The sequence below is a fragment of the Crocodylus porosus genome, unplaced genomic scaffold (assembly GCF_001723895.1).
Source record: "Crocodylus porosus isolate Cpor-Errol unplaced genomic scaffold, CroPor_comp1, whole genome shotgun sequence".
Lineage (NCBI taxonomy): Eukaryota > Metazoa > Chordata > Crocodylia > Crocodylidae > Crocodylus > Crocodylus porosus.
The window spans coordinates 28,859,081-28,882,139 of NW_017728907.1; the positions used below are offsets into that span (position 1 = coordinate 28,859,081).

At 38.5% G+C, this 23,059-nt stretch overlaps 1 protein-coding gene across 2 annotated transcripts in view; it reads right to left on the bottom strand.

Moving 5' to 3' along the window:
* The window catches only part of LOC109307236 (prostaglandin F synthase-like), an 80,621-nt gene that overhangs the window by 7,136 nt on the left and 50,426 nt on the right, over window positions 1-23,059 (bottom strand). The window contains exons 4-7 of one of the 2 annotated variants that reach the window (XM_019531017.1): window positions 14,330-14,421; window positions 8,240-8,422; window positions 7,656-7,715; window positions 5,539-5,637 (exon numbers count right to left, since the gene is read on the bottom strand). In XM_019531017.1, coding sequence (XP_019386562.1) covers window positions 5,542-5,637; window positions 7,656-7,715; window positions 8,240-8,422; window positions 14,330-14,421 — 431 coding nt within the window. In that variant the 3' untranslated portion in view covers window positions 5,539-5,541. Of the gene's footprint in view, window positions 1-5,292; window positions 5,638-7,655; window positions 7,716-8,239; window positions 8,423-14,329; window positions 14,422-23,059 lie in introns of those variants that run through there. The other variant, XM_019531016.1, reaches the window with a different exon arrangement.

Here is a 23,059-nt window from a genome sequence, read left to right on the forward strand (position 1 = left end):
TGTACAAAAATGCCTATCACATCACACCTGCAAGGAAGATAACACAGCTCAGTTCAGTGTCAGCATTTATTTAAATATTTATTACTCAAACTACTGTGCACTTGGAACACAGTTAATCTTCAAAATGATACTATTCTGTAGCTCTAGGTCAATTACCTGTTAGTAGAAAAACTGCCTGGAAAAAATGAGCAAAACCCTGGAAACAGGCTTTAAAACTAATGATAACTGTGTCTCAAGTTACTCGGAAAATAAAAATCGGAGACCAACTGTAACTTTTAGAAACTGTTCATTACAGGGAAGTGTGCTAGCTATAAGTCTTCCACAGTCATGTTATTTCTATTCAATACTGACACCTGAGCATGGTAAACATGGGTTGCAAATACTACAAAGATTTAATATTGTGCCTTATTTAGATGTAGAATGCACGGTTTATTATCAGAAAGAACTAAGATTATTTAGTCTGGAGAAGTGACGAATGATGGGGAATCCATGAATCTCCAAATACTGTATTTTCACACATATAACATGCCCCAAATACAATAGAAATCTTGTTTTTGTCTGCAAAGAGTGGGGACAAAACCTAATCTTTAAGCTGACTCACCCTCCCTTTCTTGCTCAGCTAAAACTCTAGTACAGGGGTAGGCAACGTATTTTGGGTGGAGTGCCGAAAAAACCACAACGTCTACCTTGGAAGGTGCCAGAATGCTGACGTACCCAGAGCAGCTGTTTGCAGCCTCCCAGCAGCAGCCGGCCCATGGAGCATGGTCTGCTTGCAGCAGCGCTTGCAGCCACCCAGCCACCTGCTGGAAGCAGCCTGAGCTCCGTGGCTGGCAGCAGCTGCTTAGAGCCCAGGCTGGCACTGGTGTGCCAAGCAAAATGGCCTTGTGTGCCACAGTTGGCACACGTGCTGGGGGTTGCAGACCCCTGCTCTAGTTGCTGCTCAATACTGGTCCTCCATAGGTAGAGCTCTGATCTTGAAAAGAGTTCAAGCTGTGAAACAGAAAGAAACCAGAAGCCCTAGCAAACAGCAATATTTCTCTAAGAAAGTTTAGCTGCATTTGTGGAAGGTCAAGACCAGTAAAAAGGAGAGAGAATCTTTTAACACCTGTGAAGTAAAGAATTAATTCAAAGGCCCATTAATAGGCCATTGACTCCCTCAGCTGCCTGAAGAGTTATACAGGAGCTGTTGGACCGTGAAGCAGGAATTAAAGCAGGGGGCTTCTATCATGGGCAAAAAATCAGCTTTCCCACTTAAAACACACAGCCCAATTTTTGGAGGCTGATTTCAGGGGGAAAGGCATGTATTGTATGTGAGAAAATATGGCAACTGACAGACAATTACAGAGAGGATGGAGATGGGCTCTTCCCTGTGGCTATAGGGGACAGGACTAGGACTAATGGCTTTGAGTTACAGCAGGAGAAATTTAGGTTGGAGATTAGGAGGAACTTTCTGACTATGAGGGTAGTCAAATATTGAAACCGACTACCTAGAGAAGCTGTGGAATCTCCATCCTTAAAAGTTTTCAAGAGCAGATTAGACAGACACTTGGTTGGGATGATTTAGTAAGGGATGCTGCTGCCTTGAGCAGGGGGCTGGACTAGATGTGATCTTGTGACATCCCTTCAAGGCCTATTTTCCTATGATCCTGATTTTATGATCAGATGATATGACTATCCTGGATGAATACAAAGATGTAGCCTTGATACCTTTTTAAACAACATAAATATAGTTACAAGTGTTACACCTGGGGTTACCCACCTTCCTATCAACATCTGCAAATTTTATACATACATATATACGCACACACACACACATATATTCTACTCCCTGGCACCATGTTAGATGCAGACAAATAGGGGTGAATTATAATTCCATAGGGAAAATGGTGAAACTGACCATCATAAAACATTTCAATTCCAAAAGTAAACATACTGAAAAACAGAGAAAAATATTTTTTCCCTCTAATTTTTCTAGGGATGGTAAATCTTAATCATAGCTGTTATTTGCTCTGCCCAAACACGTGTTCTCCTATGCAGAGGAACTTCTTTCCATTACCCTGCTGTACCAGAATATAGTCATGGAGGGGATGCCCATGGTGCTTTCTCTGGTCTCAACTTTAATCTCACCAGGAGAAGATGCAAAGCCAGGATCAGACCTGCCTCAACTAAGGAAACAGTAAGCTACAGCAATGAAGCAGGAAGAGAGGTTATTTCTGAAGCCATCACTGCAATGAAGAACTGGTGCAGTTCTACAGGTTTGACAGCGTGAAAAAAACAGTTGAGAATGAGTGAAGAAAATCTATCCTGTTCTAGCCAGAAATAAGCTCCCCAGTCATTACTCAGACAATACACCACCCATGGAAATGTTATGACGAAGTAAATACCTGATGAGTTGGTCCCTATTTTTTTCTGTGTCATTGTGATTGAGAAAAAGGTAATATTTTGATATGATAGTTGCTTCTTCAAAGTGAAGCACCAATATCTTCTGCTGTTTCTGAACTATTCTCTAGTGGCAAAGAACATCTCAGGGTATATATCAGGAGGCTGCCAGTTCCCTTGGGTGGTTCTCTTTCTATGCCTCACAATGTACTCAAAGCCTAAAAAAGTGGATAAGTAGCCTACTCCTCTACAATGTGCTTTGTCTTACTGATAAATCTTAACATGTTTAATGAGTGTCAGTACACTTGCTTATTCTGAAAAATTATTTTTCAGAAGGTGCATTAGGCATAGGCAGAAAAACTTATTTGTACCTCCTTGCAAAAAAGAGCTCTTTCATGGTCCTTTTGCCAGTGAAATCATTCCTGTCATACTTAACAAATGCGTAGGGGCTCAAATTTCCAAAACTGCCTTCTAATTTGGGATGCCTATGTTTTGCATAGATGCAGCATGCTTTTCAGAGCACCATGCTAATGAAGTGAGTGCGACTCAGCCACTCTAAAATCAGATGCGTGGGCAGTCAATATAAGGGGCACCCCAAATTAAAGGCTATTTTTAAAAGCTGACCACTTATCTTTGGTATGAAGGCACAAATCTATCTTAGAATACAGAATTGCATGGAAGTAAGAGCAGATTTTGAGACAGTCTATTTCCTTGACCATCTTGGAAAACCCTGCTGCAAGTTCGGAGCTCAGCATATAAGTATTTTCTCTGGAATGTCTGCAGAACCAGCCAGCGGTTCTGAAGGAACAGTTCCCAAGGGGAGAAATCTGTCTGTATCGTAGTTAAATTCTGTAGAAATGAAACTTCAAGGACAAACAACAATGAACAGCTAGAGTACATGGCTTGCTGCTAAGCTGGTTCTTGATAAAAATTGAGGAGCTTTGTTTCATGATATGACTAAAACAGAACAGCAGTGGGAAAATGGCCTCAGGAAGTCGAAACACAATATAAATCATAGTCACATTTTCCATACCTTTCTAGACACAGGAACTCCAAAAATACCAAACCAACATGACTACAAGCTGAATGCTCTGCTGGTAAAAAACCTGCTCATTTATTTCTCAAAATATATCTGTAAAACATGTCTTCATGCTTTTTATCATTAAATCAGAAGATCAATATATTCTGTTAACGAGATTTCTCGGACTAATGCACCAAAGTTAAACTAATTCTTATCAAAAGCTGCAACGAAACACACAAGATTTTGTAATAGGAATGAAACCGGTAATCATGCAGAGTTAGATCAATCTATTTTTGTTCAGTGGATTAGCTAGTTAAAATCAAAAGCATCTACTGTGTTAAATTTCAGTTACAAACCACTGAAAAAATAAAGGAAAAAAACCCTGGACATTCACAATTAACTGATGTGTGACAGCAAGTTAAGCACAGCAAAAATCATGCAGGGTCAAATCTCAAGGCTTTGTTATAACGCAGGCTGATCCCTTACTCCTACACTTTGCATTAGCTTGACTGACCGTGAAGATGTTCAAGCTTGTACAGAAAGAAACATAGGAACACAGGACTGGGACCATCAACTCCAGTCTCCTGCATTCACAGGCAAGTGGTAAGCAAAGGAATCCTCTAAATTGTTACCTCGAACCCTTGCCTATTACTACAAGGAACAATATCCAACAGACCAAAAATGTGCCACAGGTAAAAGCAGGGAAGAGAAGGGCACTGCCTATGCCTGCAGCTTGAACAACAGGGAAAGACTTGGTTAACATGCTCAGAAGATGCTATGCTATGAAAAAAACCCATCACCCATGCCACAAAGGAAAGCAAAAATTCCCGAAGTCCTTATCAGTCAGACCCAGGAGAAAAATCCTTATCTGAGCACAAATATGATGATGAGTATGACCCTGAGTGGAAGAGCAAGATGATCTAGCCAGGAATGCCTGGGTTTTGAAAGTATTACTGCACCCCCACTCAAAAACTCCCAGGCTTAGCAGTGATCAATGTTCTCATGCCTCAAAGGAAGGAGAAACCCTTTTCAAGTCCTACAGAAACCAGAAGTATTTGTAAGAGGGGGAAAATTCCCACCTGATGACCAGCAAAAGACCTAGGCAAGAAATTACCAGATGTCTTCCACACTACAGGAGTTACTTTACTCTCCAACTTGGGGGCCACAGATGCATGACTCCAAGTCATGCACACTGAATAGTGTAACAGAACTTCTGGTCCCATCATAGCATCTTTTCCATAAATACTCCCCTGATATCTGGGAATTTTCTGTTAATTCCCAATCTAATTTTTTGAGCTGTTTTCCATTAAGCCAGAGGGATCTGGCTCAGGGAGGGTGAGGATATCATGATATCTGTCCTTTTGTGCAAAAATTCGAGAGAGCCTACATATATTTTTGGTTTAATTTCATTATGTGCTGAATCTGGTTTGTCCCACAGAAGCACGTGCTCCATTGGAGGACCACATGCATAAAGAGATGCATACCCTAACCTAATGGTCTCTATATACATCTGCTTATTTTCTATCAGAGTCTGTGCCTGGCTGTTACTGTTCTTCTGTTTTAATGTCAGTCCTCTGAGTAATTTAAATGTATGTGGACTTTTGGAAGGGCTTCTGTTGTCTTTTTCTGGATCCATATTATTGTTTTATGTGTAAACTCTTTTGAGGCCAGGATCATTTTTTGTTATGCATTTGTACAATGGCCTGTGACTGTGAATTTTCTAAGCACTACCCTAATAAATAATAGTAATAATTGTAGTATCAGTAGTAGCAGCAGCATTTTTCATACCCAGTGTTTTCTCCCATGTACACTATCATCATCTGCCTAGCAAACAACCTGATGTTAATAAGAGGATTTAAATGGATTTAAATCCAAATAACAGAAGCACCAAATGCAACACAAGTCACAAATTTATTGAGATAAATATTTCAGACAAAAAATGTATATTTCTTTATCAGTATGTTATCCTAAAGGAGCGTTTCATATACATGTAATCAGATGTTACAGATTTGAAATCAATCAGTGATAATAACTGTGAGCCATCAAGCTTACAATTTGATTCTTACAGTGAGATTGCTCAAGCTTAAATCAACTACGCAAGTAATAGATCATCAACACAAGAAAAGCTCAAACCTTACAAGCTACACAATAGGGGTTGGGTCCCAGGAAACATGTCGCCCATCATGCATTCCATTTAGAATGGCAACATCATCTTCTGCTAATGTAAAATCAAATACCTATGGGAATGCACACGAGGTTAATGCAGTGGACACAGAGAAAAAGCTAGAAACTGTTCTATTGATTAAGCTTATTTACATGTATTTAATTTTGTAGAAAGATTTTCTATGTTTTCTGCCCTACAGACCATCCTTTTTTGTCATGAAGTAATAGAATTATATTAAGCTAGAGCTGACAGGACCCAGTCCATTTCCTTCTTATTGTGCTTGCTATTTTCACTTATGGGCTCTGCCACACTAGCTCCCAGAACCCTGGCCTAATGCCAGAAAGGTAAGGCAAAAGTCATGACAAAGCTACTTCTGACAGCTCTCCATATTGTCCTCAGGAAGGATATAAGAAAAATCTAATTGCTATTCCTTTGAAAGCCAGAGCTCATCACTTCTTTGCTATTTTCAGAAGCTAGGTTTAGAGGTTAACAGCACCTCACCACAGGACTTCAGCCAACCACAAAGAATCACTAAGAAGTCCTCGTACTTTCATTTAGCCAGCAAACCAAAGTCTTTGTGTCAAATCCAAACTATGTATGTCCATTGAGTCTCTTTACAGAAGAGCACCCAGTGTACTCAACTAAAACAGAGTATAATGGCATTTACTGCAGTCCTCAGCATTCAGTGTAGCCTGAGAGTAGCCACTTATATCCCATGTACTGGTCTTCTACAGCCACAGGGAGGTTGGCTATTCTTACAACTCAGTTGATGGTAGCGTTCTCTTAGCAAAGTGTCTGTGCAGACTTAATTTTTCCTATGTTTGTCTAAGGTACATCTCACGCGGCAGAAAGACCCAGGGGAGCCTGAACTGCTGCCAAGCAAACTTCTCTTCTCCTATACAGTCCAACAATAACTGGCTGCTGGAATGCCTCACTGTAGTCACAGACTCAGCCTTCAGGCTACCTAAATTGAAACTGAATACCAACCAATGGACTTTGACGGTATGTGACTTTTTCAGTACATCCACTGAAAGGAGCACAGAACAGTTATATAGTGGGACCTGGGGCCAAGGTATGGAATAAAAGAAGATACTAAAGAAAGAGAAGAAAAAAAGAAGAGAAAGTCTGTTTTTAAAATTGTTGATAGAATGCTGTTCAGTCAAATATTACCAGAGATGCACATAACTAATTCACATACACACAAGGTCACAAAGTGCTTAACTAAAGGGCAGTGGGAGTCCCTTACTCTGGTAAAGTCCATATTGCTTCCTGCTAACCAATCCCTGGTAAAGACATCCTTAGTGGCAGAGATGGAACTTATTCCTGAAAACACACCATGAGCTCTAGAAATGCATGGCCATATATTATTGAAAATGGTTCCTGAGAACGAACATATTCAGAGCCACCACCGACTTCAGCCTACATCTCAGTTGAATACTGACATAGGAGAGGAGGAACAACCAGCCAGAAGACACCCTATGGAAAAAGGCACAATGAAGTCACAAGCTGAGATGATGCCATTTCTCTTCCACCTTCCAACTCATCTATCTCTTCTTTCCTAAGACCTCTTCTCTTGCATGTAAATGTGAGGCAGGGAGGTACAGAGGCTTGTTCTGCCAGTTTGCTAACTTCCAGAGGGCTTCCTGTCATTTACAGCCCCTTGCATTCGCTTTGCCTTGGTGTATAGGTAGCTCTCAGTACAGCACTGAATTCCTTCCATTGTCTTCCTATGCGTCCAGTACAAAAGAACCCTGATGTTGGCTGTGGCCCTTGTGTGCTGTCACAATCCATGTAGTAAATAAAAATAATAATGAAAACTAAACACAAAACTTTATGCCTTCAGTAAACTTCTTAATCTCAATAAGTAACACACTGTTCACTTTTATACATCTCAATTGGTTTCTTACAGGTCTGGCTATTAAAGGGATTATTTGCTACTGTATTACAAAATTTATTTTGCAATAATTCACCAATTTTAGTGATGTTGCTCTGACATGAAACTGATGTAAATAAAGTGGAGAGTCAGACCCAAAGTATTTAATCAACAATAATTTGGTCATTAGTCATACAAGATCAGTAACAAGATCTTACCTCACAGTTTTCCTGTATCCTTTCCACTTTTGTAGATTTTGGAATAGTGACAACCCCATTCTGAAAAAGGTAATACTGCTCATCATTAAACATAACAGTAATTTAAAAGGAAACCAGAATGTTTTCCAAACATTTCTTAGAGCAACAATGTAAATAAGATTCCTTCCTCAGCCTTGATTTTACTCTACAAATATCACTTTCATATCTATATACCACTGTTTATAATGATAATTATATAGTGTATAACATTCTAATTTTTTTTTTTTAGTTTTCAGTTCAATTTAAAACATTCATTTGTATTTAACGGCTAGTGCTATATGTTGGGAGATAGAAAGCAAGCAATACAGCTCACCCATGGTAGCTTTTAGTTTGCAAATATCTTTTTTATTGGTATTTTACTCTGCTGAAATCAGATTATATCTGTATTAAAAATATTGCCATGATTAGCATATTACATTCCCGTTATCAAATAATGAGAAGTTTGTCCCTGGTGCAGTAGATCAAGCATAACAAGGATAACAGCACATTATTCCTTTACATGTATGCATCATGGTGGTCACCATTGTACTGCTCACCACACTTACCTGTATGCTCCAGCGTATACAGATCTGTGCAGGGGTTTTGCCATACTTCTTTGCCAGTTGAATTACTTTAGGATGAGTAAGAGCTTCACCTTTGGCTAAAGGGCAGTATCCTTCAAAGACAATGTTTCTGCTTCTACAGTAATCCAGCAGCTCCTGGGGTCTTTGGAAAGGGTGATATTCAACCTTTTATGAATGTAGAGGGGGGAAAAAACCCTAAGAAAAGCTTTTATGTCAGTGTGTACTTAAACGAAAATACAGTAAAGGTATTTTTGAACTTTGTTTTTTACACTACAATAAAATCAGCAGGAATGAAGTAACATTATTTCTGGAAGATTTGTGTATAGCTGTCCATATCTTTGGAAGAAATGGAGAGGGAATTAATGCAGAAACCTCTTGCAGGAACTTAGGCAGCGATTTGCTGCATACGTTAAGGCTCTTTCTCTTGGGAGCAAGCTATATAAAGCAGCTGACTTGCCACTTCTACTGACGGACTTGCACTTCTGTTCATTAGCACAAAGACCGCAGAATGTTTCTGAGGAGTACAGGTGGTTACTTAGTATAACCCAGCCCCAGACCTCATCATGTGTATTGGTGCCTTAGCCATTCTTGCCTTCCGTTCCTTTCTTCCTTGTTTCCACATTTTTGTGATGCATAGTTGAGGGGAATAAAGACATTTCTGATTAAAATAGAGTACTAGGCCTGTGTATATGACTTCTCTGATCAAAATAGAGTACTTGGCCTGGGCAAAATGCACTGGAATTGACAGTACATGGGAGAACCGTGAATTAGGAGTTAAGGCAGTGTCATAGGGAGAGAAAGGAGCTGGTAGCCAGAAGTTATGTGACTATGTATGCTGGATGCCATTGGTGGAAAGAAAGATCACAAATTACCAAAAAATGATATGGAATGAAAGAGAATGCAGATACTGAGGTATAGTCGTACAATGGAAGTAGAAGATGCATGTCATTTGATGGTCTGGAAAATGAATCTTCAAAAGTTTCAAGTTTGGAAAAGCAGCCAAACTTTTTTAGCACTTACCCAAACTTAAACTGTATCTGAACTGTATAAGTTCACCTCCATAAAAAATGGTATCTTGGAACACTGTGCATGTTCTGCACTGTACAATTAAATTTCCCTGTGCTCAAATCCAAATGACTGTGGAGTTTTCTTTTAAGTAGATACAGTATAATCATGTGACACAACTCCAAACCAAATAGCCAGCACCACTGTTTCAATGATCTAACTCTTGCGTATTTTGAGGAAAAAACCTCTTTAGAACAATTACAGCAACACATGGAATCTGGAAAATTTCTTCCACCATAAAAAGGAAAAACGAACATTTCCTGCTTCTCATCTTTAGTACATGTTGTCTTTTCAGACAACAATAGTTGGGAACAATAAGTTGGCATTCATTCAATACATGCTAAGTAAAACTGTACCCCTCGAAGGCTGGGCTGAGTCATCCTAAAACTGCTATGATCTAAATTACTGGGTGGACTGGTGACAAGGTTCAAGCAACAGACACATCCATGTCTTCAACCTTTGATGTTTCTTGACCTTTGAATGGCCTTTGTATTAAATGTTTATATTTGTATGGTCAGTGTTTAGGTCACTCACATATTCATTTACTCACATCTGAACAGAAAAGGAAATATTTCCATTGTTTGTTGCACAGAACTGTGGGGAAGAAAAAGAATGAGCCAGCAGTTCCTTTCAAAATACTGTTTAACAAAAACCAAAGGGTATCTATGTATTTGCTAAGTATCTGACTATACAACATGACCACTGAACATTTTAGAGACAGGTGCTTGCTTGAAATGTAGATATATTTTTATAATAGATTTTAAAACCTTATTAATGGCCAGGGCATCATGTAAAAAATATTCCTATTTTGTGAAATTTGGAACTTGATAAACCTTCAGGAACACTACCTAAATGGTATATTGCTTAATGAGTGCTATAATAAAATTAAAAGAAAATAAGAATTGGATAGTTAGGTAAGAGTCTTACTAGGTAGTTTTAATGAATTAAACATGTAAAAGCAAATCTGAAATAACTCTACTGATTTCAGAAGTTTTCTTCCCTATTTATACCAACGTAACTTTAAACAGAATTGAGCTCTTAGTCTTTTAAGGCTGCAGAGTTGCACAGTTCTAAGGTTTTCCAAACATTTTTATATCAAGTCCAACATGCTGTTATGTCACCTTCCAAACTGATATAGAGATAAGGTTGCTTCTGCTCTGGAAATGATAAACATTGGATCCAAAATTTTGCTAAGGTGATTTCTGGGAATTCCTGTGATACTTTGCTGTGAGGCAGACAAGAGCAGGTAACATCTTTGTAAAATATTTTGTAAGAAATCAGTACTTTTTTTTCAAACATTTATGGAAAATTTTTAGTACTTTGGAAGGTGAGGCCACAACAGTACTAGCTAGAGGGACACAGGCTGCATGACCAATATGTAACCTTCCCTTCTACTAACAACACCTACTTCCTGATCTGTACCACCCATGCTATTTTAGTGCAGATCCTTTTCAGGCAAAGATTATCAATCATATGATGATGAAGTAAGGTCCACTGTTCTCCAAGTCCTTGGATTGTTTTGTGTATATCTGGCAGGGTTTTTATCAAGGCATTTGCAGTTGTATGGAATCCCACTGACCCCTTCGCAACTGCTATTAGTCAGCCACATGGGAAACCAAAGTCATCAAGGCTTCTGTATGCCATGGAAAGAAGACACTGCAGCCAATAGACAAGTGCCCCCACTGGTCTACAGCGTCTTCCACCTGTCTAAACCAGATAAACAGTTGGCAGGAAAGTCTTACCCCTCTTCACTCCACTCCAGGGGCCACAGAAGTTTCAACATTTGAGGGCAAACTAGTTTTCTTAGTTCCTGTGGCATTCTTCTGTGAATTTTCCAGAGTGGGCAATCTTGACGATTATGTTCCTATTTAAAATTCAATTTTGGGCCAGGAGGTTGAGTTTCTGTTACAGCTGAGACCACACTGTATAGGAAGTAATAATTTCCTAATGTGCTAAACTTGTGTGAAGTAGGGTGTAAAACTCAATACTAATGAAAACATGAACATTCATTAAACTGTTTTCTCTATTCTTAGCCTGATACAAACTTATCATGTCCATTTTGTATTTTAAGAAATACTAATAGATATAGGTCTAATATGTAGCATTTAGAGCATAATAATTTATACTTGTTTCTAGCCGCTCACTTAATTACAGTGTTCAGGTTAATTAAACAAACTCCTGGGAAATTTCTACTTTCTCTTATTAAAGGACAGGAACAAGAAGGCACAAAGAGAGTACATTTCTCCCTCTCCCATAAATCTGTACTTATCACTTCTATGTCCCAACTGTAGACGCTACAGTTTTATAGCTTCTGGTTCATTGTAATGTTCTCTTTGATTAATTTATGTGGTATCAGAATTAAACATTTGAACATTGGTGCTTATTATTTTAGGTTCTGTATAGAGAATCTGACAGGAGATTTTAAGCATGAATTGTTGGTGGAGCTGCTATAGACTGCAATCTTCCCAGCTAAAAGCAAATATTTAAGAGGAGGGTTTTCCCAAAGATCCAGTTTTGTTTTCTTTTTGTTAAGGAATGTGAACATATTCTTTCCTCTATGGGTACTGCTAGAGCAAAAACGTCTCTGAGCTTATGTGCTTTTGACACATGCATCTCTACTGGAATGTGCCATGTGAGATATACACCCGTAGGAGAAACTTCAGTTATACGGTTCTACAAAAAAGTCTAAGATTTTCCTTGTTGAAAACTGTTTCCTTTTACAAACATTCTGAAGTGTTTCTAGAACTTTAAGGAAAACATGTATAGTTGGGGAACATTTTGCACAAAGCCTTTGTTTAGTTCCCAACTGTTAAAAAAACTGCATAAATTCTTTGAGATATCTATTTGTAAAAGTTTTGTATTCAAATACAAGCTAATATAAGTAGTAAAGATGATTTATACATAAATTTAGCAGTGTCATTCAGTATTTCACTGGTTATTAAAGTAAGCAAACATTTAAATACAGAATGTTTATGTTAATTTGTGGACTTTATTAGTTACCTAGCAGTGCTTAAACAACTTCCCATTCTCAGAAAGACAAGGGTCAATTCCCTCATGATGACTTACTTTGCCTTCTTTAAGGGCAGAGCTTATCACTCTCTTTGAAAATCATATCAATTTAAACAGAATACATGTTAAAGCTAAATTATTTTTGTATAAAATGTAAGCATCTCTGAACCACAATTTCATTTTCTATTCATTCCTCATAGAATTAAAGAAAATGGATTGAGGATACGAGATTATTAAAACTCTAAACACAAAAAATATTCTGAGATCTTGGTCCCCAAGCACAGACAGTTACTATCCTGTTGTCATGTGACCTGAGGATGTAACCAGGACCATACATGGTGTTGAGTGAATTAAACAGTGACAGCAGCTAATATTTAAATAAGCTCTATGCTATTTAGACAAGTTTTAAAAGAGGTGTGCCTTGTATCTCCAGTGAAACACTGAAAGCAGATTAAGTATAAAACTCTCTGACTGAAGCTAGCAGCACACACTGCTACTTTCTCTCAGTTTCAATGGCTTCCTTGTGTCAATATTTTTCTCTCATTTTTTGCAAGCAAGCAAGCAAGCAGCAGCAAGAAGCATCCCCACAAAAGATGTCACTATACGGAAACAAGAAGCATCAATCTTTTTGCACGGCACCGCTTCTGGCACAAAATTACATCAGCACAACTTTGACATCAAGAGTAAGGGAGATTTTGCCACAGCACTGCCAAAGAATTATAATTAGTTTTGTAATGATTTTTAATGGCATATTGAAACAATACTGTACTTTAAGATAGTAGCAGCTTATCTTGCTAAATGCTAAAAGGGTTTAGGCCACATATTCTTGGAGAGGAGTCATATGCTAACACAAAAGTGTGTTATCTATAATACACTAAATGGAACTCACCTACTTAAAACAAATTTCTTTGCCCACTTATTATGTTGTCATTATCTATAACACACTAAATAGGACTCATTATTATTTAAAATAACATGCTTTGCTCTTGACTTATATAGGGAAGAGTGTGCCCAGCTTCAGGAGAGCCTGGACCACTCTCAAAAGAACAATCTCTGTGAAAAGTTCTTCTCAGAGACACATATGCGAGTTTATAATTACAAACCTAATGGTTTATTGCTTATGTTTTCTTTTTCTTATTTTCATAAAGTAGAGTAGTCAGAGTTAATAATATTTAATTATGGTAGCTCTTAGGGCATGGCAAATATCCCCATGTGAAGATAGTAGTGGGAGACTTAAAGCCCTAAAAACAGAAACAACTATGATGTGGTCTGCCATTTCTACTTTCTCCAGTCTGAACATTTTATCACTTTTTAAAGAAAATTATTTGGTTCTTAACAATTTAAAACACTCTCTTCTCTCCCACATCATCATCTTTAACTGTATCTTTAAAGCATACACTTTCTTTTCTGGTTTCATTTAAGACCTATGGTCATATTTAAAATATTTGTGCAGGTCTGAAAGTCTTCATCTGTGTTAGATATTTCCTGGCCATATAAGACCAGTTTCTGTCACACTTACTCAGGTGTACAAGCAGTCCATTTAAGTGAATTATATCACATATGAAATAAGGATGGAACCAAGATAGCAGACTCTAATCTATAATACAAAATGCAAGTAGAAACAGTAAAGTTTCAAACCACAGAAACTTTAAATGTGACAACTTCACACTTTGGCTCGTTTTTCAGTGTTGGCTAAGGGAACAACATTTTAAAATGCAGTTCTTAAATACTGAAGACCCTGAAGAAGCTCATTCACTATGGTAGTGGCAAGGTTCAGTGGTAAGCTGCCATCAACTAAAATTGGGCTTGTGGCCTTCTAGCCACATGATATTGGCCACAAAACGTCTGGTAAGCAGACAACTGGCCTCACAGGGACCTTTTTAAAAAATAATCAACTGAATTTTCTTGGCCTAACTCAAGGTGTTTTTCAGAGATGAGGTGGAGAAGATGGGGTTATTCTAAAAAGAAATGTCTTAAATGTACTGTGTAAGCACTCACCTGATTAACATGAGGGGTTACTTCACAGTCTTCTTTTAGTTGTTCAAGATGATTTATGAGAAAGTTGCTTACGCCAATTGACCGACACATCCCTAATTGAAGGAGGGGGAAAAGTACATATGACATTCTAGGAGAGAAGAAAGTGCTGAGAATTCTAACTATTTTGGGGAATGACCTGCAAATATCACTTGTGAGTGGACAAAATGATGGCAAACACTTTATTTCTGTATAATAAACTACTGTACATATTTACAGGAACACAAATACTGAAATCTAACTTGACAGCATTATCTGCAAGCATGGTTCTGTCAGAGTCACATAAGGAAGCCGTTTTATAATCTAAACACATTGGAGGCTCCCCAGTGTATAAAAACTCCAGGCTAAATTCTGGGAAAGGCCAACATCGTATAAGCAAAGAACAATTGTACTTCATCAGAATGAAAAGAAGGAAATGGTGTTCGGAGCAGCTTGCCAAAAGCAAAGAAAAGTGGAACATTTGCAAAAGACTAGTTGGGTATGAGTAATAAAACACGAGGACACACCGTCCTAACAAACTGCCCCTACTGACATTTAAGATAGATTATTTTACTATGAACAAGAGTTATGTAAACTTCAATATAAAAAGTATACATAATTCAGTGCTTCCCAAAAGTCAGAAAAAACAAAGCATAGGATGGAGTTTCTTTCTTAACATTGATTTTCTTTACTTTGGTTAACACACAGATCATCAAAAATTTACCATTTTGCCCATGTTTAGTTTAATGCATTTATAAAGAATAAATAATGAATGTGTGAACATGACTAAATTCAGAGCTAACTGACAGCCCAGGAGTCAGACATGCTCTTTTTAATCACAGAAATGAGACAGCCTGCTTCCTGACCCAGCTCTGCCCACCTCTGCCTCAACCCTGAGGTAGGCAATTCAGAGAGCTGGTGCCCCTGTTGACACTGTTAGTAAAAGATGCCAGTTGTGATAGGTATGGTGTGAAAACCACCAGGCTCATTTCAAACAGGTCACCAAATGGCTATCAGGCAGAGGTTAGTATTCTGTTATTCAAGTGGAGCTAACTTGACCATCCAGGAGAAAAGCTCTGTCTCTTTTACCAGTCTCTTGAACTATCCAGATCTTTAATATATGTATTTCTCTTTAGGAACTTTGGGATCCATTAATTGATTTATTAGATGTATTTATTTACTGATTTTAATTGAAGGAAAAGAAAATAACCAGCTCAGAAGGTTATAAAAGAAATTATATTAAAAACATGGAAACAATGACTTTTCCCAAAGTGATCCAATTCTACTTATAAAAACAGAATTGGGGAAGGATGGGAGATCCACCAAGCTTAGGTCAACGGTGACTAAAAACCAAAACTATCTGCCAGCTTTTGAAGTGAATTGCAGTCTTAGTTCAGTTTTTATGGGTTAGGATAGCATATTCACTGGCAGCTAAGTAGAAGATCTAGGGATTGAATGAGCAGAGATGGTGAATTCTCCTTTCTCTTCCAGGTCAGGAAGATTGCCAGGGTAACCTGGGTACGCTCAGATGGCCACTATGCTGAATGTGCCTGCCCTATGAACGAAGAAAGCACTCCAGTTATTGCTGGAACACTCTCCTGAGCACTACCTTCTTTTTTGTAAACAAGAGAAAGACAGAACATAAACTAAAAGCTATTTTGGTTCTTCCAAAAATACTTAATCAGGCAATTCCAGGCAACTGGCATTATGGGAATAATTTAGGGCCTGATTTTGCAGCCAATCCATGTATGGAGTTATTGTTGTGTCAACTTCAGTGGCAGTTCTGCATGTGGATCAGCCATGTAATCAAGCCCTAAGAGGTGTATTTCCACTCAGTGCAGATATATAGTTGCCATTAATGCAGACAGGATTCATGGATGCATTAAGGGAATTATTTACCTTGATTCAGACTAAAAATAAAAGTACAGGAAATGCATGAGGAAAATTTACTATGTAAATATCTCATTAAAAACACACATATTTTAAATATGAAATAGACTTAATCCACTTGCAGAATATTAACTAGCATTCTTTAATGTTAAGGTTTTGAGTAATCATGAATAATTCAGAATTAGCATATTCATTTCTTAACTTGTTAAAGTAACTCTAATTACATACAGTACTTTTCTGCAGAAATTTTCTAGGTGAGGCTACATTCTGGTGCTAAATATTATAAACAAGTTGCAAACATCACAAAGTGTAAAGTGGGCTTTGCATTTGGCAATGTTGATAATAATAACCACACAAACAGTTCCACTATGATGTTGCTCTTACATCTTTAGCCAAGACATGTAGACACGTATACAGCAGGAAAACTCTAGTAATATGCTATTATTTTTCTACTGTGGTGTCTACTGCAAAATTTTAGAGTGGGTAAAAAGCCTTTAACAACTTGGCTGTCAAACTGCTCACATTTACGGAAATTATCATCTGCTTAAGACATGTAACATTAATTAGGTTTTGACCCACACCATAGCAGTTTGCATAATTTGTATTTAATCTGCCAGAAGGGGGTCAAACCTTAGCTTTAGACCTCTGGTGACACAAATCCTGCAGCACCAAGACTAATAAATCATTATGCTACAGAAGTCTGAAAAGCATTTGCAATTTTAACACAAAAGACATCAAAATATTATCCACTACTGTGAGGAAATGATTTTAAAATGTTCCTTTTGTTGTTTCTCTTGGAGAATGAAAGCCTTTATCTGAAGCAATAACACAATAAAACTCAGCATCAGATATCATAGAAGGAAAAAATCTTACTAGATGTTTTAGTTCATTCCCACAACGAGCTCCCAGGATTTTTTTTACAGTATATTTTCAATTGTTTTGTCCCATCATGTTTCTTATACTTCAGTTGATTAGAAGTCTACAACTTCCCTTCCACAGAACTCATCAATTTAATTGCCAGGAAATTCTTCGTAGGTCTCCAATCAAAAATCTTCTGTTTAAGTGTTGTCTTAAGTTATGCTTTGGGCTACCTTTCCCTCAAAAGTCAATAAAGTTGCACAAATGTATTTTAAAGTAGTAATTTAGCCTGTACTGCAAAATACTTCAAAGTGGGCAAGAAGGGTAGACATTTTTTTTGACAGAAGTATAACATCAGAAAATGCTTAAGCAATGGCATCCAATATCTCTATGGTGACTCTGAAAAGATTTTGTGATAATCAATATATTATCTAGAGCATTTGATTTAAACTTTATGATATAATAACCTAGAAGTCAAATCAATCTAACATAAAAGTTAACATGCTTTGACTTTTATATTGTAAGTTTTAACATACTGTAAATAACAAAACAATAAAATATAAATTACACTTTCTGGCCCTTTCAAAACCATATTCCAACTGCATTAAAGTGAAACATTTCAATACGGTAATTTCAATATTTCTGTAAAAAAGTATTTCTGAATTTTCATATTGTAGTAAATTAAAAGTTCTGACTTTTCATTATGATTTGACATATAAACAAATACTGATGTCTCCCGTGTTTCAACCAGGAAGGCAGGAGTTGCCTCCAATCAGCTAATTAAGCTCCATAGCTATCACCAGCACTATTCAAAATCCTGCAAAGACATGATGTCTTAAGGAAATTACAGTAGTTATATCTCTATGTCTTTGTTCAAGAATAAAGAGACAAATAGGAAATTATGAAACAGGAAATAAAGAGTGGGTAATTCCCTTTGGTAATGTCCCACTAGCAGCTGAGGGAGTTAACTAACTAGATCCACTGTGCTTCACTCAAAGGTGTTAACAATTGTTTTTCCTTTTTAATGGCCTTAATATTCCACTAATAGAGGTAATCTTTCTTTTGGCAACTTTTAGCTACTCCTGGTCTCTGTTCTCCCATTTCACAGCCTTGGAGAATGTTTTTAGCTGTTTACAATATCATAGATCCACCCATGGAGACTAGTCTTCAGTAGCAGCTAGGATTACAGCTTTTGATTGAACATTAAAGTGAGGGAGAGTGAGCTATTCCTGCACTATGCAGTGATAACTCTGGAAAAATGTTCTTCATTCTGCAATCCTGAAAACAAGGTGCATATCTTATCTGGGGGCATGTGGCATGTGAAAAAATATGTTATATCAAGAAAGGTGCCAAGGTACAATCTGAATACCCAAAACATACATTATAATACCAGGAAACATCTGCTATATTTGATAACTATTAGTTCTTTTCAAAATATATGGAGTCAGATTATAAGCTTCACTTCCAGTTTCTACCCTCTGCTAAAATGTCACAACACAACTAGAAAACTACCCTTAACAAACAGCAGGAGACCCTTTTGGCATAAGGCAATATCCAGTTGGCACAGCCATCTCTACACCATGCTATCCTGACATAGGGAAAAAGTCATGGTAGGGCCTGGGGCAGGAGCATTGCAGGGTGAGGTACAATGTATACCTTTATGTATAGTTAACCTTTGCCGGTGTCATCATTAGAGGCCAGCATAAATTAGTTTTGAATTACCGATTACTGTACCTTAGATTACAGGCCCATCTGGCCCTTGGCTACAACTGAATTGGTGGAGACAGGCAAGTGGTTCTAGCTGAAGGAAACTGAGGATTGAAGTCATATTAAAAAAACCCAAACAACCAAACAATTAAATAAACTTATTTCCCTATAACTAGAGATCATTAAGATTTAAACATTAATTATAGTAAATTTACTTATGTAAATATCCATACTTAATCTTTTATCTATTTAAAAATCTAATGATTTTTTTTTTAAATAAACATACCCTTCCATGCTTTCTCTTCTATAAAAGATAACAAATGCTAAGAATCCAACATTCACAAACACCATATACAGTAACAGAACACTGTGTGCTTTGATTTGAGGGGGCAATATTGTCAAGAAATGATTCCCCCTACAAGCTTCCAAAGGCTGCTCTTCAAACAAAACAACCCCCCCCAAACTCTAACCCAGCTAAGCTTTCTAATGTAAACCACTATGTAGTATGTTCTCAGGCCTTATCTAGACTAGGAAAAAAGCTAATTCTTTTTTCAATTTAGTACTAGCCTAACATGACTGTGTCTGAATTGATACTAAGTGGGATTTTCAATCCAGCATATTCAATATGATGTTAACACATGGATTTAAAGTCTTGGCCTACCCTAGGCTTTAATTTGACCAGTTTAGTAAATGCTAAAGCCCGACTGCTTTGTTTTGAATAGATTTAGAAGCTGCTAGAGTTAGATACAGCTAGACGACGCAATCTAAAACCACACATCTAAAGTGCAGTATCTAAAATGTCACAGAGCTATGCTTAGATAGGGTAGGCCATTTTCTCACTTAAAAGAGGAAATCAGTGGTCTTGCCTGTATGTTACGGCAGTCTTGGAAATCTGCCAGGGGCATTAGATCATTTGCATAGAAAATGTGACTCCCCATTTGACTTGGGCCATTGAAGGCTTTGTCCTATTCCTCGGCAGCAAGATTTCAGTGGCTTAGAGGAGAATTTAATAATAATACTGCTTATACTTATGAATACACAATAGTGGAATAAAAACATGAAACCAATCTGGCAAATTGTCCTGAAACTTTAAAAAACGTGACATAAAACATACTGCCCTTCAAAATGATAACTGATGATAATGAAAAAACTAATTAACATTTTACTCACCCATCAAAAATACCTCTAGCGTATGGACCAATAATTTTGCTAGACTGCATTGATGCCATCTGCTGTGAAGCAATGCATCAAACTAATGGACTGTCTCATAATATGGAGCTTAACATAGTTTTTATGACAGCCTACAATGTGGATGGAGTGCTTTCCCCTTACTTAACAGAAAACGTTTGAGAAGAAACTCCTTGCAAAGATCAAAATTATAGCGAGCATGATGGGCTCTGTGAATCTTACCACAATAATCTATAAATACACAGTGCTGGTACCGTAACATTGTTTTAGTACAATAGAATGCCTTATCTTTCTGTAACACTGCTACTGGCTTTTATCAGACCCTTTAAATCCTTCTGAAACATTAACTGAACAAAGTTCAGATCAAAAAGTTTTTGTAATCACTTAGGCAATTTATTGTGACAGAACCAGATGCTAATTTTGTGGTGCCAACTCTCTCCACTGTGCTTCAGTCCATCAGAATGGGTCAAAAGTCCCTCTGTACATAGTACCTATTCTCTTATGTTGACTCTGGCACACAAAACAAAATATAAACAGAAACCAATACACTTTCCACAAGAGACCAGCTGCCATAAGTGTGCTCTGATTAAAGAGGAACATGCAGACCGCAACACCAAATTCTGTGCAACTTGTACACATGAGGGCTAGGGACAGACATTCAAAAAGCCTGAGCCTGAATTGATTCAATCCTTGCAGGTTAGTGTAATGGCTAGGCTAAATCAGTTTTGTAACCAGACATCCCAGAAATACAGGCACATGCCTGCAGTGGCTCAGGCTAGAAGCTGGGGGTCGCTATAGCAGCTCTCCCTTCCACAACATGGAGCTGAGGGAGGCGTGGCCAGGCTACCCTGCTGCCCCCTTTGTCCCCCTGCCATGACCCGACGTGGCAGGGACTGGAGGAACCATGCAGAAAACCTCACTGCTGCTCACCCCCCTGCTGCCCCAGTGATGTGCCTCTTGTGCACGGGACTGCACCCCTCAAAGCAGTTGGAGATATGTGTATGGTGTGTGTGTGGCGGGTGGGGGGCAGCTCACAGTGGTGAGGAATCCCTGCGTGGCACCACTGTTCCCAGCCGCGCCAAGTTGCACCCGCCACACTGGGGAGGCCCTGGGGGAGGGAAGCAGGGCAGGAGCTCGAGCCTGCAGCCTGCACCTGCCCTAGGTACAGATCTGGGGGGCATGGGTCCCCTTTGCCCCCTGGGAGTGCACGTGGCAGCGGGGAGCCGGCTCTCCCCATTCCCCAGACAAGCCACCTGCAGCCCGTCCTGCTCCTCACTGGGGCCCTACAGCTGCATATTGTGGCCCTGGGCCCCAAACTCCAGCCCTGCCCAGCTCCCTCCCCATCTCCCCCTGCATGCATGCAGCGCCCTCTGTCTTTCCACCTTCTGCCTGCTCCCTCCCAGCTCCCTGCAGGCTGGAACTCTGCCAGCCGACAGGGAGCTTATTGCAAAATGGCAAAATCCACGGGTTTCTCTGGTAAAAGGCAAAAACTGTGGTTTACCCCATTTTCCATGGGAAACAAAAAACACGGATCCCTGCTCATAGTTCTAGAACATATATGGGATGAGCCACTGGTCTATAGCTTACCATGTAGAGACAACTCTCCCATGTACTCCTATTCAACAGTTCCCCACCTTCCTCCCCCACCGACATATGCCACCCTGTGAGAGACAGACTACCAGACATATTCCCTTCACATGCTTCCTTCTGTCTGAGAGATCCAACAGCTGTCATGCAAGCTCCTTCTTTTGCAAAATCCCCCTAAAACTCAACCTTAGTAGGATGCCTTCCGATAAACATTTCGGTATCCAATGCCTCTTTTTATACACATTCTTCTACCTGTATGTGAAGAAAAACTTTGCATCTGAAGGTAAATTACAGAAAAAGAATAAAAGAACAGCAAGAAGAAAAAGCATGGAAAAGCAGAAACAGTTTGATAGAAGTCAGGGGTCCTTTTACAGCTGCTACAGGAGTACAAACCTAGGTGCAGGCATTCTCACTATGTCTGATCTGCCTTGTAGGCTTTTGCTGCCTCTCAGACACTTATTTAGCAGAGATCTGTGAACTATGCTTGTATTCTAAGTTTAGACGTGCTACAAATAAGGGCAAAGAATATTATCTTGAATTATACTTAGTTTGACTAGTTTACTTATGAGCCCCAGCACAGAAACCGTATCTCTGTGTAGGGGTAACTTCAGCTGAGGATATAGTGATAGCGCTGTCTTTCTTATTGCCAAACAGGGGGAACAATAATAACTGCAGCAAATTACAAGTTATGTTTATATTCTGCCAAAATCATTGCAGCATGTAATCCCAGTTAGGTATATTGGGACAGACTCTGATCACAATTAAATCAGCACAGCAGAATTTTGAAGCTCAGATTAGTCTTGTCTCTCAACTTTCACAAAGCCATGATGTATCAGTGACATTCCACTATACTCAGCACAATCACACAGTTGAAATCCCAAATACTTATGGAAAGAGCAGCTTTGGCTGATTTGTGGATGGATAATACAGATTCTACAGCTAAGCCTAAATGAGTCTCTACAGAATCACAAGAAACTCCAATTCTGCTTAATTTTCTATTTCAATGCATTTTGTTTCCAAACATTATCCTCCTATGATCTTACTGGCATCACTGTCAATTCCCTCATTGCACCTTTGACCCAGTTAATGTACAGGCAACATAACTGCATCTGTTCTGAAGGTCCAAATATTGTCTGAAGACTCAGAGTTGGGTTCAGCTCTTACTTCTGCTATATACTTTCCATGTGAGCTTGGGCACATTTCTTAAGCAATCTGAGCCAGTTCCTTAGCTGGTGTCAGAGCAGGCCCACTGATGTCAGTAAAATCCATACTAGTTTAGGATTGCTCAGGATATGGATTTTCATGCTCAAGTTTCTCAAGTGTTGAACGGAAAACCACCTTTCCCTCTGTGATATTTCTTTGCCTCATCTATTAAGACTGAAAGTTCTTCAGGGCCAGGTCTTTCTTTTCATGTATTTCTACACTGGATAGCACAGTGAGGTCCATGTCTCTGTTGGGATCTCTAGGCACTACTGTAATATATAA